The sequence below is a fragment of the Hesperophylax consimilis genome, chromosome 4 (assembly GCF_061612785.1).
Source record: "Hesperophylax consimilis isolate HC1 chromosome 4, BYU_Hcon_1.0, whole genome shotgun sequence".
Lineage (NCBI taxonomy): Eukaryota > Metazoa > Arthropoda > Insecta > Trichoptera > Limnephilidae > Hesperophylax > Hesperophylax consimilis.
Genome location: NC_142839.1, coordinates 42120790 through 42140187, shown reverse-complemented (window position 1 = coordinate 42140187; position 19398 = coordinate 42120790). Strand labels below are relative to the sequence as shown.

The 19398-nt window shown below is 32.8% G+C and overlaps 1 protein-coding gene across 1 annotated transcript in view; it reads left to right on the top strand.

The window, feature by feature from the left end:
* The window catches only part of LOC149424733 (neuroligin-1-like), a 202426-nt gene that overhangs the window by 139809 nt on the left and 43219 nt on the right, over positions 1-19398 (top strand). Inside the window, exon 5 of the mRNA XM_089630973.1 lies at positions 4695-4847. Coding sequence (XP_089487099.1) covers positions 4695-4847 — 153 coding nt within the window. The remainder of the gene's footprint in view (positions 1-4694; positions 4848-19398) is intronic.

The following is a 19398-nucleotide window of genomic DNA, read 5'->3' as shown; positions in this document are numbered from 1 at the left end:
AAACTCTAAGTTTCAACTTAAAAGTTAAACTCTCTATAAAATACCAACTGTCAATTCTGAATACATCATGTTTGTGTATCTACACTTATTCGGGTATTATTTATATCATTTAGTTATCAGGTAAATACCAACTCGCACGTTAACATCCTAAATTAAGGCGATGCACTACGTCGTGTAATATTTTAAATTGAGCCGCTATCAATAACAACCCTTACGTAGATGGCGATAAGGTTTAAATTCCCGCTTAACACCATCCGCCTGTTTTGATTTATGCAAGAAAAAAACATGGCCAAAAAGTGCCTTTTATTTTATTTTGTGAATGTTCAGGCATAAATATTGAAATTTTTTTCGATCATTTTATAAATAACTTAATTTTCCACATTATACAATAAAATCATAACCGAAAATGGGTTCGTAAGTAGGAGATTTTGATCGTATGGCATCGCCTTAATAGATTTATGGATTCTAAAATTGTGTCTTTATTTTCTCTAAACACGACAGAGAGAGGTTGTTTACACTTTTACAATAAATAATAATATACTTTAGTGAATATAATATAGCTCGATTTCAAATTCTTCATACAAATGTTATTCGTCTTAAATTTTTCTTAAACTCTTTGGTCTACCGGTTATAATCGAGATTCTACATTAAAATGACTTAAAAAAGAAAAAAAAATGGGCTTTTTGTGAGTCTCTTCATTTCAAAAGCCTGAAGATGTCGATAACCGTTTCAAAAAGAATTAGATTTATTTGTTTGTGGAGTTTAAAAGTAATCATAAAAATATAAATAAGTAGTAATACGTCCATAAACAAATACATTTGTCTCTTGGGAACAAGTATAATAAGTATCATTGAATAAAGGAATTTTGAAAATGAAAATAATCGGTGTACCAAATAATTGTTGAAATGCAGAAACAAGTAAATTAAACTTAATCATTTAATCAATAAAAAATATTGAGAAGCGTGTTATATTCTGATAAAGGTGAATATATACCTACCGACGCAGAGCAGATTTGTCACCCGAATGCGTTCGGTAATGTTCGGTTCCGAGTCCGACAAAGCCATCGCGGCGCACACGAACGATGAATTTTGGCCCTCATATGCCAACTAGCACCGTTCGGATGGAAAATTAAATGATTACAAATCAAGAATAAAAATCTTGCTAAAAGAGAAACTCTTAAAAAACATTAAATCCACAAAAGAAAAATAATATAACAAATAAATAACTTCAGTCCACCTCATCACAGGTCACCCTAGTAGGAGGACTAAGAAATACAATTTACTATACACATATTCCTTTGCAATTATGTTTAAATAGTCGCTGTAATAAAAAAAAACATATGACTTGTAATAAATAAATACATCAACAATCTATACTTTTAAATCAACATTTTATATAATAAATATTGCTTATAATTCTTGCTTCCTACATGGAGTCATGGTAATACAAATATTTATTTTTTAAATTAAATACGCCCATGAAACTGAACAACTAAATATAGTTTATTAAAAATATTTTACAAGTTTTTCGGAACCAAATTTATTGTATTTCGGAAAAGCTTAATCTTTCGTTTTTATCGAATGTTGAAATTATTACTGAGGTTTTCAGGTAGAGTCCAGCTTGTAATGGCAGAAGGAGCTTTGTAGGACCAGTAGGAAGATCATAAAATAAGGAAGTCAATAAAACAACGTATTAATTTTCCCGAGTACGGTCAGATGGGGAATGACTGCTTGTACCAGTTATTTCTCTATTTATTGGGCAATTGTGCATTTCTCACTGGGATAATTATTTTAATAGGGGTGATCATATTTATCTTCTTACAGAACTGCGTGAACTAGTAGATTACAATTAATTGCATCGGTCTCAGCTTGAGGAAACGTGATATTGGTGTAATAGTGTGTAGAATACCATATTAGGCCCTACTCACGTTCCGATTTTTTAGAACAACCATCGATCTATCAATCGAATAATTCTTATTCCGACCATTCTACAAAGAGAATAATAAGTGTTTTTACCTACGCACCATCCAATTTGCAAAAACCCAACATGCTGTCCTGAAAGTTGTTTTGCGAATCGGAATATGATTAAGTTTTTATCAAAGATGATCCGTTCAAAAAAATAGAAAACTTTTTATCTTAATAATGTTTTTGTAATTTTTTATAACTGGTGCATCGCATTATCATCTGGTCGTAAAGACTTTTTTCAAATTTTTTGATAGTGTTATTTTACCTTCTTCATCATCTGACATCATCAAACTGCTTGATCTTTTTGCTAAGAGTAACAAAACTCAAAATCGATAAAAGATTGAACGAATAATTGTGATTTTCCAGCCGTAGGTACTTGCGCACCTCCGGAATTTTTGGAATCGCTAAAAAAGGCCCACAATTTTCTGTTCCACAATATCCTTATTATTGTAAACATCGGTATCATCTTTTCTCTGCTCTATTTCTAAAGATTCGTTGCATTTTTATCTTGTTGTGTCAGTGTTCTGTTACTAAGTAGGTACATAAGAGCCAATTAATTGTATTCAAAAGAAAACTCCTTTACGTTGTAATAATACAACATTTTCTTTTGATAAATGACTTGATATTACTACTTGATGTGTTTTCACGGGGTTTGTCCTGTATACCGAGAATTTTTCGCTTTGAGAATTGGATATTCAATAAACACAAACGAGAGACGAACGACATGCTAGTTAATAATAAAACTAATTTAATTATCTTCAGATTTCTTTCGCATTTACTTATGCCATACTGTTTCAATTTATATTTCAAGGAGACTAGATGGTTTTCAAAAGAATAGCGGATAGAAGAAAAAGTAAAACGAGAAAACTTTCATTTATTTATTATTTGTATCTTGCTACATAGTACTCCCGATGAGTTGTTAATACATGATGCCAAAGATATATCAAATAGAGTATGCATTAAGTGAATAGATCCGCCGCAAGTCCTTGTTTATTACTAACTTCATGTAATCTAAGTACAAGCGAGTATTTGAAATGCTCAGTCGTGGTATTTTACATTTAATGATTTTGGAACGAGTAGCTCTCGTAGGATTAAATTCTTCGATTTGAGAAAAATTTAATTCTTTCATTAAATAATTATAGTGGGTGCTTTAAATATAAATACCGTAAATTTAAATACATTGAAAAATGATAATAATAGTTTAGAATAATTTTTATAGTGGAATAAAACCTCAAATTGTCATATTTAATCATTCTGATGTGAAACATGTAAAAGTTGTGAAACAGAAAAGCCAAAAATAAAATCTATAATAAAAACACATAAATTTGTTTTTGACCACGATAGTTACTATCGTGGTCAAAAACAAATTTATGTGTTTTTATTATAAATTATGATGAGCCACAAAGTGAATGCTTTTTACAATTACGAAAAATAAAATCATTCGCATCTAGGAATTGAACCAAGGGCCTCTTCCTTTTGGTGGGACTGAATCTTTTCTGCCTTTTCCGTTTCTCATTTTACGTTTGGGAGTCTTTAATATTGTATTCAGTGATAAATATTTTTTTTATAGATGCAAGTCAATGCGTGATATGTTAAAGATAGCTATTAAACTAAGTACCTAGTGCTCTAGTTGCCTTATTGAAATAAATATTATAATTTTTAAAGTTTTCAAACATTAAAATTTGGGGAAGTTACATGAAATTTGCTAAAAAGTTGCTTTTTCGGCTCACTTGAAAATTCCGTGTTTTGAACTTTCATCCGAATGTTTCTGGGTTATGATGTAAGAACTTAGTAAAAATTCAAAAGATGGCAGCCAAAACAAAAAAAATAAATAAAAATAATTGAGGTTGATGGCAGTTAAATGAACAAATTTAATAATGTCTGAACAGCTCAAATAATATTGTTGGTTCCAGTAAAACAGTAAGACCTGGGTTCAAATCCCAAAACTACCCGTTATCTTTTTATTTACGGTGTCTTGTTCAATTTCTATTAATAGTATCATTATTTTCAATGTCTGTTTTTTTCTTGGACTTTCTAAAGCGAGACTTTTGCTGACCCATTTAAATTCTACAGGTCTTACTAATAAACGTGTTTTAAATTTTACCCAACTGATAAAAAAACATTTATAGCGGTAGCTACTAGAATGATTCACGGTGCATCGAAAGCTCGAGATTATTCCGAGCGGCGTACAGTATATATAGTACCTCCCCGCGATAGCCGGTTTGTTCCCAAACATGTGTAACCTATATAAAGCGGCTAGGTCGAGGTACCTAAGGCAGTCAGTAATTAGCGGCTACAGAGTCTTACAAGTCAGTACCATACGAACGGCCAGCGTCAAGTGTGAGGAGCGGTCGACGGTCCCCCGCGCCCATACCTTTATATGGGCCACGATTCTACTATGCCCGGCGTTCGCAACCTTAAGGGGGATGTTAAAACTTATCATCGACTCCGCGGGATAACAACCGCGCCTTGGCCTTGACATCTTCCCTGGCCTGCGTGTCCCGCGCATCTGCCGACCAGGTCCGGAGTTATCTCTCGTAACTACGCTGTGACCACACGACCTCTTTCATTGTCTCCTTACCATGTCTCTAAACATTAATGTATATTAAATGGCTGTTATCAGATGAGTAAAATTAAAAATACATTTATTAGTTAGGGGTTTACCCCATTGATTCAATTCAAATGTTTTACCCACGTTAATTTTATAAAACTTACTAATATTGTCTGCAGGTAATCGCGGTGTGGAAGCACCGTACGCAGTACTGGTGTGGGTCCACGGAGACTCCTTCGAATGGGGCTCGGGGAACCCTTACGATGGCTCAGTGCTGGCCTCGCACGGACATGTCATCGTCATCACGCTCAACTTCAGGCTGGGGATCCTAGGTAAGACCGATACTATTTGTTAGAATATAAGAAGTATAAACAAATTCCTTGGACTAAAATTTTCCAAAAAAATAATAACATTAGTAGGTAGATATATATACAATTTACATATTATCAAAAATTGGGTAGGTGGAGGTCGGGAGGTGTTTGGGTAACCACAGATAATTGGTGAATGAAAAAAGGCTTGGAATTCCTAGAAAAACCAATACCAAACTGAAACTACAAAGAAGTTAGGTCAAAAATAAGGACAAGATAAGATTATGGATGTTTGATCATAAATGAAATAATTAGGCTGTTCTAGGAAGCAGTTAAATTACTCTCATCTATATTTGTTACAAATAACGAATGAATGTTTCACTTAAATGCATACATTTACTCCTCGTTCTATATTGTGTTCCCAAGAGCTGCGTATATGAGAAATCACCATTCAAAATCGAACTGTGGCTTGATTTAGTGTTAACTTAGCTTTTGTTCAAAATATTATTTTGCTCTTTCACATTTCACAAAATCCCCCTTTCGTGATTGCCGAAGCCTCACTGGCTCTGAGCAGTTAGAATTCTTGAGTTGCTTCATCTATAAATATAATTTGATAGTTTATATACGAAGGGGTAATAGCCAGACTTGTATTGTTCATAAAAGAAAAACTATCTTGTCGTCAAATATGATTTTCAAAATTTTATTTTGCATAACGACTGATCGATCTCAGAAGCACCTATTTGATGCGAAAATCAATTCAACCATCGCGCACCGGCTGCAAACATTATTTGACTGTTGGTTTTATTAAAAAATATATTCACTTGATTTTCAGTCGCTCAAATCGAAAGAAAACATTTAAATGAAGACGGAAAATTTGGAGGGAGGAAAGGAACAATTATTTAGCATAATCTTTCTAACCACTGGAGCGTTTCAGAAATGGATTTTCTCACTCAGAACTGCTGAAAAAGACAGGGAAACAATGCTTTAGATGAGCAAACAAACATTCTGATTATATTCATCCCCTAATTAAAGTATTCCCCCCACTGCATCGAATATCACATTTTATACACATATTATGACATATAATTGTAAGCGTTGTTATATAAAATAATTGGTTTCATTACAAACCGTACCAACAGTAACAAATGTACCGAAGTATTTTCGAAGAATGTTACGAATACAAAGTGGGTGTGCCTTGATTGATTTTTTTTTTCGTTTGTTTTGTTTCTAATTTTTTGTTATTTACGAATTTGAAGAAGCGGAAGAGGCAAAGTTAGCAGTCCACAATGAAGTAATAATACCAATCCTGACGAATATCAGTGAGGCATGGATCTGGCAAAGGAAGGATGAATGTAGACTGAATAGTATAGAAATTAGATTCCTGAGAAGTATGAGTAGTACGACCGTGTGAAAAACGTTATGCTCCCCAAAAATGCAAAGGACTAAGTAAGGGATGCTTAGATATATGATATCTAAGAGATAAGATATCTATCCATATAGATATATGTAGGATATCTAGGATAGTGGTAGAGAAAGTTAGGGACGCCCAAAGAAAGTCTAGTTTCTATAAGTTAATACTTGAGTTAGGTCATGTCAAAAGCCAGAATAACAGATAGGTATGTATGAGACGATGTATGATTGTGAGTAGTGATTTGTTTGGCGGTCCATCCTCTCTGCCTACCCCTGCAGCGATATGGTTGGTTAGTTAATTATTATTTGAAAAACGCCGTAGAACATTGGTAATATCTTTTATTATATAATATATTTTAAAATGATAATTTTTTTTTGAGATTTGCGTGCTTTTTTGGAGTTATATAAAAAAAAAACTAAATCAAACTTTTACAATGAGTGTTCAATAATAAATTGGTATGGTATTATTTCTGTTTTCCTAAGTAAGAATATTTTTATATTATCTGTAAAAGGCACATACATTTAATTCTGTAAAAATTGATCAATATCAATAACATGAAGTAAAAATATTTTCACAATTCATTTTATTAATTTATGATGAACCGATATTGTAGGGTGGGTCATAGAATTTGAACAATTCATCAAATTTAAAATTTTCGAGGTCTGTGAAAGTTCTATTCAAGTTCTTTATTTCAGTTCCGTAAAGCAACTGGCCCATAATGATTTACTAACAGAACTTGAATAGGACTTTCGCAGAACTAGAACATTTACTTTGAAATTTGATGATTTGTTCAAATTCCGTGAACCAACCCATCCTAGTTTTTTTCTCCATACATTCATGATTCTATTTACACATTTTGTATTTGTAGATTGTTAGTATTTTCCTTACGCAGTATTTTTCTATTACTATTTATCAAATTTTCGTCCCAATCTCACTGTAGCTTACGTCTCTTCTTCTATAAAAAGTTCATAAGTCTTACAGAAATTAAATAGAATTAATTTTTAATAAGTACCAAATTTTTAATTTTACGGTTGCTTAAGAATTCCCCAAATACGAAATAACGACCATCATGACGTGGATAAAACTGGAGGACGTATAAAGAATATCTCTTCGTGTTTATCTTTTAGTAACTGTGAACAAAAATAACAGTGGTTCTATTCCCGAGCTTTTAATCAAAGTGTGTTAAGAAGAGAAAGCTGGAAAATCTACGTATGAATATTTAAATACCAGAAATTACCCTAATTATTATTCAGTAAGGTATACAGAGTTCCGGTTATGATTCTGTAATGGATAAAGCAGTATATAGCGTATTATAATATGCAGGAATTTGTTTATGTACGCCATTCGAGAATTCATGAAATTTGCATCGCTTGATAACATGTTTTGAGAACATAAATTACATTTAGATTATCTAAGAAATGTATTATTTTTAATGGGGAACACATTCCTACGCACGAGTAGGAATAAATCTTTTGTGAATATTTCATTCTGGATTTTGGTATTAAACGAAATTCATTTCTATATTTTATCAGGTTGCGTGCTTTTTTAATTACGTTTTGATTTTGCAACATAAGTTACTTTTTATAAAAAATCGTATTTGCATTAGGATGGGCTATTTTACTGAATTTTTAACAATTCATTAAATTTCGAAGTTAATTTTCACGTTCTTTGGAAGTTTTATTCAAAGTTCTGTTTCTTTTCAGTTTTGTGAAAAATTAATTTTTGTGAAAAATTAATTTTTGTGAAAAATTAATTTTTGTGAAAAATTAATTTTGTGATATGAAAACAAATCTTCAATAGAACTTTCACAGAACTTGAAAATAAACTTTGAAATTTGATGTTCTGTGAAAATGGTCGTTAGGGAATTAAAACGTTAAGTCCGGTGGGCAACAACATAACGTCGGTACAGATAAACCCACTTAAAAATCTAATTCAACTTCCTAAATCGCGTTTTAGTGCATTTTTAAACACGTATAACTCACTGAAACGTCATCGGTTTATATTTATCTTTACATCAGATTATGGTAAAATATTTGATAAACGATTAGACGAAAGGAAAATTAGCTCCAAGGAAATATCTAAGGCTGGGTCATTTAATTTATGACCCACCACCGGGAGTGTAGTATTAATGAACATTTAACATGCTTACAACAATCCGGGTATTAAATGTTGAGAAGCCACCGAATATAAGATTTCAAACCACCGACTGACGTGAATCACGTGAGCTGAAAATAGCCATGGAAACTAAGAAATTCCAGGTATAAATCAATGCCTTTTATAAGACAAGGGTTAGAAGTAGTACAAACTGATTTTCGATTTACAGTTAAGATAAACTATTTATTGCATTTAAAATATATTTTTCATTCCAACGTAAATAGAAAACATTAAAAAACACACCAACACGACCTACAAGATTAAAAAATATTAGAGTGGAACAATTTTTAAACATTAAAATTTCCATTATATACGCAAGTACCTACTTAGCTCGTAGATAAATAATAATAAAGATAGGTGGGAAATTGTGTTTTTCCTCCGTAATTTTCAAAGAAGATAAAGTTCATTTCAAAATAAAAATGTTTATTCAAAACACACGGAAACATTCATTGATACATTTTCGTAGGTGTAGGAATGTCAATACTGATGTTATCTTCTAATTAGGCAAATATCAAGATATTTTTATAAAATAGTACCTGTGTAAGATGTTTGTGTTCATTTCATGAAAGCTTTATGAAAATACCAAATGCCATAACGAAAGTTTTTACTGGGCGTATTATACTTCCGCATCAAAATTATACAGAATTTTCATTGCCGTGTTTTCGCGATATCTACATTGTGAATTTAAGTACAAAATGGTCCCATTTTATAAAAGCGCCTGGTCCATGATATTTTAAGATGAAACTTTCTTAGAACCTTTCTCCTGCAACGATTTTAAGCATTGAACATTGCAAATGTAAGGCTATCAGAATTAGTCAGAAGTTACATATCCAATGTGTTTGGAGTAGCAGACTCCAGATACAAATTACAGAATTTTTCTACTTGGTTGTCTAAGCATTTAAGGGTTACTTGTCTGGTCGGTATCGGAGTAAAGGAAGTTTCCCTGCTCATAATATTTCAGAAATAAACTCGCACGTCAATCATACGAATGCCAAATACTTTATCATCGCGTTTCTCTCCAGGAAATTATTTTCCGCAGGAGAACTTCAGATCTTTCTTACAAAATACCGCTTCAGGAAAGGAATACCCCCTTCAAGGTAAGAAAAACAGTCTTCTGTATTTCAAACAAAAATAAAACTTTATTATGGCTGAATATAAATTTTTAAAGCATTTTCAACTAGACAGTGTTTGAGTTAGTTATTATTCTGTAATATTCTGAACAATTTTCCTCAAATACAACACTGGGTCTCAGGATCACAATTGAAATCGTATTTCTTCGTAAATTTATTAAAACTCAATCCATATGCAGTTGATATTTTATCCAATTTGGGAGATATGTACGGGTACCGACGCCCCAAAAACATTAGTTGGATAATCAACCATTTATTGGTGCTATATGTCACACCCCAAGTGGTTCCCTACGTTTGTAGACTTAGCAGGGGTACTCTGGTTTATGGAGAGTATCTAGGTCTATTGTCAAGGTCTTTCATCTACTGCCGGATAGAGAGACACTGGTTGGGAGAGACCCTCTGACCTCTCCAACAGGACTCTATGGACCTATCACATTGCATCGCAGTTAGAGAAATTAATTAATACGTCCGTCACTCCCGGACATACTGACCCCAGAATCCTACCCATCCGCCATCCCTCCTGTCTCAACCCAAAATACTTAATTTCCTTAAAAATACCCTTTACAAAGCATCCCCAAAGATGAATTAAATTAATTTAAGTTAAATTAAAATATAATAAGCAGTAATTGTGGATTGAAGTTCTAGATTGAATTATTCGGCGGGTTGGGAATAAGCCGATGTAGCTCAGTGGTCCAGAGCACCTGACCGGACATCAAAAGGTGCGGATTCAATTCCTATCAGCGGCATTTATTTTTCAAGGGTAGATATTTTCAATTTGTGTGGATATTTCAGGCGACTAATTATGTCTTATAATAATTTGTATTTGAAAAATCAGTTTAAAAAAACAGTTTAAACAACTTCGGGTCATACGTTTTTTTCCTTACAACTTATAACAAAATTTTTAAATACAAAATATTTAATGTTTTTTTATTCTTCGCTGATTAAATACATTGTTCCGCTTCATATTAAACTGATATCAAAAATTACTGTTTAACATGGTTACGTAAAAAAACGGTGCTTGGGTTTACATGGATTTTTTCATCAAATTTCGCTGAAAAAGGAGCTCAAACATAATCCATTATTTCCTAAGTAACTTCCTTAGTAGCAAGCTTAGAACCCGAAAAATCCCAACTAACTGCTCAGGCTAAAGATATATTATTTGCATTTATGAATAGCCAATTCTCTGAGAAAAAATGGAGAAACAAAGGCTTCATTTAAATATCGTACAAATGAACCAAAATAACAACGGGTTAGAAAGAAGCCCCTTATATTGTGAAGCAATTTTGTTCCACCATTACTTTATATGGAGTGCTTAAACTGGAGAGCATTGCTCAATTTTATTTCGAAATGGAAGCGATATATTATCTTTGCTCTCAAAATTACTCACGTGTCATATTCCGTTCGAAGAAGTTATAGGTTTCACAATATATTTTGTTAAATGTACTCAAATAACAATATATTACCCTCTGTAAACACTTGTTGTTTCAAATTTATATTAATATAATTTATATTAATCACAATATACTGTATATATTAAGGTGATGTAAACAAAGTTATTTTTGTTTTAATATAACAATAGTGTGCATTGGGAAATTTTTTTTTGCATCCATTGATACATCTTGTCGATGTCTGATGAGGTGAACTTTGTTCATGGAACATGTAGGTATATATATATACACATTAAAATGATGTAAACAAAGTTATTTATGTTTTAATTTAATAAATAATGACGTCACAAAGTGATGAAGAAATTTTCTTCGAAAAAATAATATTTGCACACTATTGATTTATTTTTTTATATATTATAGAATCAAACAGAACCTTGATGACATTGATAAAACAATCTATGTGGAATGTAGGTTTATTAATTACCGGGCGACATGTACTGCAAAGTTGACTGCAATTTTCGATCAACGCAAATGAATCTGTAAAAATTATCTACGCTGGTCCTTAGCTAGTTATTTTCGAATCGAATGAATCGAAGAAAAAAAATTAAAAAAACATTAAATGAAAATTAATGTTTAACTTGAGTTTCTTTTACTTCTAGCTGAAGGCCCGGCGTTTCCTGAGCTTGTAATGATCCGCCCTTTCTACTTCAAACTTTTCCTTCTCTTCTTTCTACGATAAATTTCTTTAAAGTCCCATAGGTAACTTTTCCATAAGGCTTTGCATATGTGTTTGCAGGGATGGAAAATTCCTCCCCTGCCGTCTCTACAAGCCTTTGCTCCTCTCTTTATTACACACCCCTTCAAGTGTGTACATCCTAGTTTGTCCACGTGACGTACGACCTTGAACGTACTCATTTCACGTGACGGTTCAGTATAAAAAGGCTTCACCGAACGTTGTGTTGGTTTTTTGTTTCTCGGTTTAGAAACCTAGTTATCTATGTATGTGTGGTATCCCTTGATTTTTTTGAGATAGAGTGAGTTGAATCCATTATCGCTGTGTTTTAAAACCATTTCATAAACCTTATTTTTCTGAAGTCGCCTGCTCTTCAAACTAGCTACGTGATTCTACCTGTCATAGGGTAATGTGAGTATAATAAAGTGTTAGATTTTATATATGTGATATACATACGATAAATTTATGGTGTTAGTTGTCGGCGCCATCCATGTATATATTTTAGGAGGGGAGGGAGAGGAAAGGAAATGAATTTTTTTTCAAGCTAAGATTGACTCCTCCTCTTACCAAACAAAACTGATGGATGATAATTTGAGCAAGGCGATCGATATCTGCGTGTCTGGATATCACAACCGGCCGGGTCTCCCCTTGTTCCAAATCGGCAACCGTCACGCCAGAATAAAGAAAACCAGGTCTCATCACCAATTTCAGAATTGCCCCAATCTCATACACCTCCAGGAAAATCTACTTTACTGAGTGTAGAAGGAGAAAACCATGACATCCCTTGTCACGAATCTAGTCGCGAAAATGTGACACGCAAGGTCCTAAGTTACGTGCCACCTCTAGAAAACGTTGTAACTCCCTCGCCGTCGGGGATTTACATCCCTTTCTAGGTCAATACATAGATAACACACGACGATCTTGTCGACATTTAGCCTGCTTTTTAACGATAGGTTGTGTGCCTACCCATTCAGCCAATTATCATGTGAGATATATGTAAGGTCTACTCGAAATGCCAAATTTAGGATGAGGACTGTCTGTATTTTAATATTCGGTTCTAGTAATTATTTTATGAGGTTACTAGCATCCTCGTGTATTAGGTATGGGTAACTCCTACTGAATACCTATCCTCTCAGGTAGGTATAAACGGATAATTGGTTTGATTTTTGCATTTAATTTAAAGAGGCTGCCTACCTCTCGAAAGGTACCTGTTGAGAAAAGTTGTTCGGTTGGTAGTTTTATTTCGGAGATTACCATCTCCCTCTTCCGACTTTAGATTTGTTTTTGTGCATCCCAATTCGTAACTTAGAAAGTCAAACAATAGATGAAAAGTATTAAATTAGAAAAGTCAAATAACAGACGAAAGATATTCATTTTGTTCTATCTGGTTGCATCCGATCGCTTTCTATTTGGGCGGTCATACGCTAGCAAAACTCCCCCTTTGACTGACTGTACACCGCGCCTCGGCCTATATATGAAAAGGTCATCGGCCCGTCTCCCTTTTTCAGCTGGTAGATAGTCTGATTGACACATTCCCTTTCGAAACATTATTTGGACGACAGGGGTTGTAAACTTGGATGCTGTATCCGTCCTTTAAAAGGGACTTCTGTTGTTTAATAAATAATATAAAAAAACTCACCCTGTTAGTCACCTCCAAATCCTAGTGTGAAGCTTACCTGGTTACACACTATATAGCTAAATCAGTTTAATTTTTCGGTCTACCCCCTACCGGCATTCCTTCTTCCTTTTAGTGAAATCCTGGCAATTTGTTCACTTTTGGTCCCCTCCCTAAGACTTTAAAAGGGTAATTAAATATTCCTGTAAATAAAATTGTACCTCCCTGATCTGTTAGGATTCGAACCCACAGTTAATGATATATTTGTTTCTCTGGTTTTCGGTCTCCGTGGATAAATGCCATCTCGCCAAATCAATAACCTAGCCCGATTAAACACTTCCCGCCTTTAAGTACATTCACTCTGTTTTAAAAACGCAATCATTATTTTTATTATTTTCATGTTTTTAAGACAAGCAATCTAGTTCGAACTGTATACGAAATCACGTTTAAATCAACACAACCTTATAACACAATCGCGATTGCACAACACCTGGCGCCCCTGAGGTGGGTTTTTACAAAACGGCGCTCTACAAATTATCCAATTATTATTATTGTCATTATTATTAATTGTTTTCTCACTGAGTCCAACCACTTTCACTTCACACAAAAACCGGTTCAATAATATTTCACTTTAATTCAGAAACCAACAAAGCTTTCTAACATCATCTGAATTCACTAATTAATTGTATCTCACACATCACTTCTGGTTTGTATTCATTTCTCGGGGCTGTCAACGTATCCGAATTCAAGACTCGACTGCCTGTACCTGCGCCCTGTCCCGTGTGAATGTGTTTACTCCAGGCCTGTCTGTCAATAAATCTTCCGTCGTTGTCTAAACAAAAATTTTTTTTTTTTGAGCACGTTCGTTTATTATTTATCGTTTATTTATGTGGATGTTCAAAACATCACAAGCTTTGCGCAGAGTTTGTAGAAATCAGATGTAGAAAGTGATCTTGCTTTTGATTTGAAGTTCAAAGGTGTAAAATTTCATCAATCTCGCAATGAAACTGTATAAAAATTAAATCGGCGCCGCTCATAACCGACAATCTTCTTTATATTATAAAAAAAAGATTTGTATCCTAACAGTTTCGCTTTTACCAAACTTCAACATAAAAATAAAAATATAACGAAAGTTACGCGAAAAAAATGGTGAAATAATAAATAATTGTTTACCTTGTCTTACTATATAAAACCACAAAGAGTTGTTACCTGGTAAATAATGTACGAGATAATAATAATAACTAGAATTTCTTTTTACCCATTCAATTAATTTTATTATTTTTCTTACATTTCCTTCCTTATTTACCGCCTCCTTTATTGTTCTGACTCCCTCTTGTTAATGATATTTCCGTGAACTTCCAATTCTGACATAAGTTTGTGAGCTCAGTTCCTGGAACTACAATAATTGCTGGTCTAGAATTGTGCAAGTTTTGATTGAAAATTGACAAACCATGATATTATATTGATAAATAGTAGATATTTATGTACGCGTATAGGCAGGAAATTAATAGATTAATATTTATTTATTTGCTATGTAGTTGTTTATTGATATATTACATTATTTATCTTCACTAAAAAGTGCTAATCACAAAGCTCAAATAATACCCATTTTATTTTTTATCATATCATGAGCAGTTCGATAAATTTAAAGATGACATTTCTTAGATGTTACTGAATCAATATATGTATATAAATATGTTTTTAATTATTTTTATGATTCGCTAGAGCAATACAAATAAATGACAAAACTCTTCGTAGGACCAGGGAATTTACAATACATAGGTGGAAGTTAAAAGATACACACACAAGATTCACATCGGTATTTTCATATAAATAAATTATAAGTTTCCCATACAAAACAGTACAAAAATAGAAAAGAGAGGTTATGTAGAACAATTCAGAAAAAAAAACATAAAAGGAAATAAAAAGGGATAACACATAAGCACAAAGCCTAGGTAGGAGCATACAAAAAGGTAGTTACCCACTAATACATTGGTAAAAATAGATTATGCTCGATTAAAAATACAGGAAAAGATACAAAAGAAACAAGACAAAACACAATACGACAAGAATTACTTAAATACTTAAAAAATATCTTTTAAAGCATTACTTCGATTTTTTATATGCTGGCTGTTTGTATACATATCTGGAAGTGTTAATATTATGTAAACAAAAAATTTAGTACCCCACAGAATAGGTAATCATAAACATTTCAATTGAAATAGAATCATATAAATACATCGTCTCACATGTACTAACCACAGCTTCAAAATGGCCTTAAACGCCGAAACAGATATCACAAGAGAAAACTAAAATACTTGCAGAATTCAAAAATCACATTATTCAAATGTATTTGATTTAAATAAAATAAATGGAGTTCTACGAACTAAACACAAAAAAAAACAATCAATATTCATATGTATATATCACAAAACGTTATCATTTCAATTTTGAAAGAGACTACATAATTTTATATAGGTAGGTACTTTAAAGTTGTGTCGTTTTATTGTAATCAGTTACAATTTGGAAAATGGCACTTAAATTCGAAGCAAATTCTAGAAATAGAGTTCATTGACCGGTGCTACGCAGAGCAGACACTCAACCGTAATTAGTATTTTTGATGATCGACAACATTCATTTGTACAGCGCCCTTTAAGTGATTTTGCACACAAACTTATTATTAGCCATATTTTTTCCTCATTATATTACACAAAAGTAGCACTTCACTTTTAATTTATCCGATTCCAGTGCCCTTAAGTACAATTTAAAAAAATAATATATTACAAAAAGTACCAATTAACTTGTAAATTATTCGATTTCAGTGCCCTTAAGTATAATTTAAAAAAATATTATATTTGAAAAAGTTCCAATTACCTGTAATTTATTCGATTTCAGTGCCCTTGAATACAATTTTTTAAATATTATATTACACGAAAGTAGCCCTTCACTTGAAATTTATTTAAAATCATTGCTATTTTATTGTTTTATTTAATCTATCTTGAAATAATCTTTATTCGGATACTATTTATTCTAAGTCGGATTAAATTTAGGTAGGTACTCTTCAACGCAATGTCAATAATAATTGACATAAGTATTTTATAAAGACTTTAGAGATGATTTTGAGTAAAAAAACTCAGTTAATGACAATGTTTTTGAAATAATTCCCTAATGGCACGTTAACATAATGTTTAAGGCCGGGTAAGTACTAGGTACCTAATCTATGCCAACATAAACAAAATTTGGCGAATTTTAATATTCTTTTCGGAGAATTAATTCCCATCAGCAGTATTCAAATTTATTGTATTTGGTAATAAAATATTTTTTAGGTGGAATTTTATTGTTTGACTATTCCATTTGGGAAACTTTTCATTTCAGATTGTACCAACCGTAAAAATATTGAAAAAAATGAGAGTAAGTAATTATTTCCATTCAAGAAATTACCTGAATATTTTGTTTCATTTAATATAAAAAGATCTCGTCTTGGGGTTTCAAACTGCCTCATCTTTATGAGCGTCAAATCGATGTCATTTTTTTAAAAATTTTTATTTGATTTTTTTTTTAAAGAAAGACTAACATTCTTGGGTTACGAATAACCTGACAATATTTTAAAATCTCCTACTTCCACCACAGTAAGCTGAAAATGTTGCTTGTGTTGTGATGGAGGACTTAGCCAGCCGAGGAATTGAACACACTACGCCTGAGTGGGACCCAAGCGCGATGTCAACTCGGCCACCGACCGGTCAATTTTGGACATTTGACGGTTTCCGTTTAAAGTCCATTCTCGGCCCGTTTCATCCATTGATAAAATTATTAACAACAGCAAATTAACCGGTTATGCTCGACAACTGATTAAATGAAGACCATTCAAATGTGATGAGTTTGAAACACTTCCAACAATGGACCCCCAGAAACAATGCTTTACAACAATAAAATAATCTCGTTCATTTTCAATGCCAAGAATGATTTCCATTCTAAAATTTGTCATACAATTCCACATCTAAGCAAACGCATCCATTGGCTTCGATGACCTGAAAAAAGGGAGTTATTAGATTCGCCTAATGGCGTTCTTAGCTCTGCAGGGGATGGCATCAGTATATTTGGATTATAGATATATTGGCACTCTCTATCTGAGAAGAATAAAATAAGATTGATACTGCTAATCGAGTGGTCGAACTGCCTCAGTCAAATAGAGTTCACTTCTTTAAAGAACTAAAAGTAAATCAAATCATTTTAAGTACGCAATCAAAAATTCCTATGCACCAGATTCGGAATCTCCATAAACTGATTTTATATGTATAAACATTTATTTTTTAACTGAATATTTTATCTCCTATTCTTAGCAGCTAAAAAATGTGAGATTTCCAATAGTTCAAACTGATAAAAGTTTGATAATGCCTTCAAAAGGCTAAAAGCTGTGACGCGCAATAATAATTACATCGAATGCATAAATAACATTGATGTATTATACTAGATTAGCCCTGTCTAGTTAAATTCATTTAAAAAATAACGCCACGTAGCGTAGTACGTCACAAATATGGAGATGAACTTAACAACCCAACTCTGTTTAAACTCCTTGTACAAGCGTTCAAACTCGTAAGCGAAACCACGGAGAATTTGTTGTCAGAGGTGTTTTAATATGGACATAATTCAAATTTGAAAATTTGGAACCGGGTTATTTTTGTGATTGAAAAAACGAACTTGCCCAGTATAGCTGAGAAGCAAAATAGCTTACTCTAGACCAACAAAAGGTAAAACGCAATGCACAATGCCCATTTCGCATTGCAACACAATGCCTTTTCATAAATGTGCACGTGAACCAAACCAAAATTGTGTTGGGGTTATTTTTAAATGAATATGCCGTGTCTAGTCTAATTTAGTCTATGATAAATAATCATGAATTTCCTCAGAATTAACAAAACAAAATTGTATACAACCAAAAAAACAGTAATATAATATAATTAAAAGACAGTGGATACCCATATAAAAAAATTAAATTCATAACATGTCAGAAAAAACATAAAATCATTTTTTTAAGTATATATTCTGGTCACAATTGAAAATGTCCACTTTTGATAGCATACATACACCACAATTTAGGGAAAGCAAATAATTAACAACAATGTTGAAAATAAATAATTATTATTTTGTGGTAATAATTATAATTTTCCATACCAACATCCAATTTCTCCAAATCTTTGTCGTATCTGAGTGACGACGTTGTCTAAAATAGCCTCAATTACGAATATAGTAAGGAAGCAAGTTCCCAGTATTAATAACTGGCTGAGGTGTACCCGGCGATGCTAGGAGTTATCCTCAGCAGATAGACATAAACCGTCGAAAATTTTTTTGTAGTTCTTTTTAAGATATATAATTTCATAGTACATTATTTTAATGCAACTCGTAAGGTTAAGCCAGCGTTAGCAAAGTAAGCGCCCGAAAGTTTTTTTGACGACTTGATTACAAAACATCGAGTTTTCTCTACTTTCTATAAATATAATATGCATATATTATATGTATAAACCTTCCGAAAGAGTTTCCAAATGATAGTGGAAACCCTATTAAAAACCGTTGCATAGTTTGGAAGAACTAAGGACACAAACAGACAGACTCGTAAAGCGACTTTATTTTATACTATTTAGAGATGGAACATTTCTAGAAACTAAAAAATAGCTTCAATTCTGAATTATTTTTTATGTCTGAACTTCGTTGTAATAACAATAATAGTTCTCCGATTCTTGGCAACTAAATAAATAGCCTCAATTCGCACCATTTGTCCTAGAGTACTAGGACATAGTAACATTATAGTTGTTAGCATTAGGACGTATAGCCCGTTGACAGTGGGGCCGTCTGGCCGGTCAAGCCAGGAGATCAAACGATGTTTCAACGGCCACTATCGAGATCCTCACCTGGGGCCATCCTGAGTTATTCGTTAAAGGACCTATGAACCTCTCCCAGGGGCGGCAGATTGGATCAACTACAGGGCGTACCCTGCATTGGGAATAGCGCTTATGTTGGTCCTTTTGGTTTTTTGTTCAAATATTTATTAACCAGGGCGGACCCAGACCGCAGATCGGATTTAATAATAATTATAATAATAAATTGAAAAAAATATTATACAGCTTACCCAATTTCCATGAAGTAGAA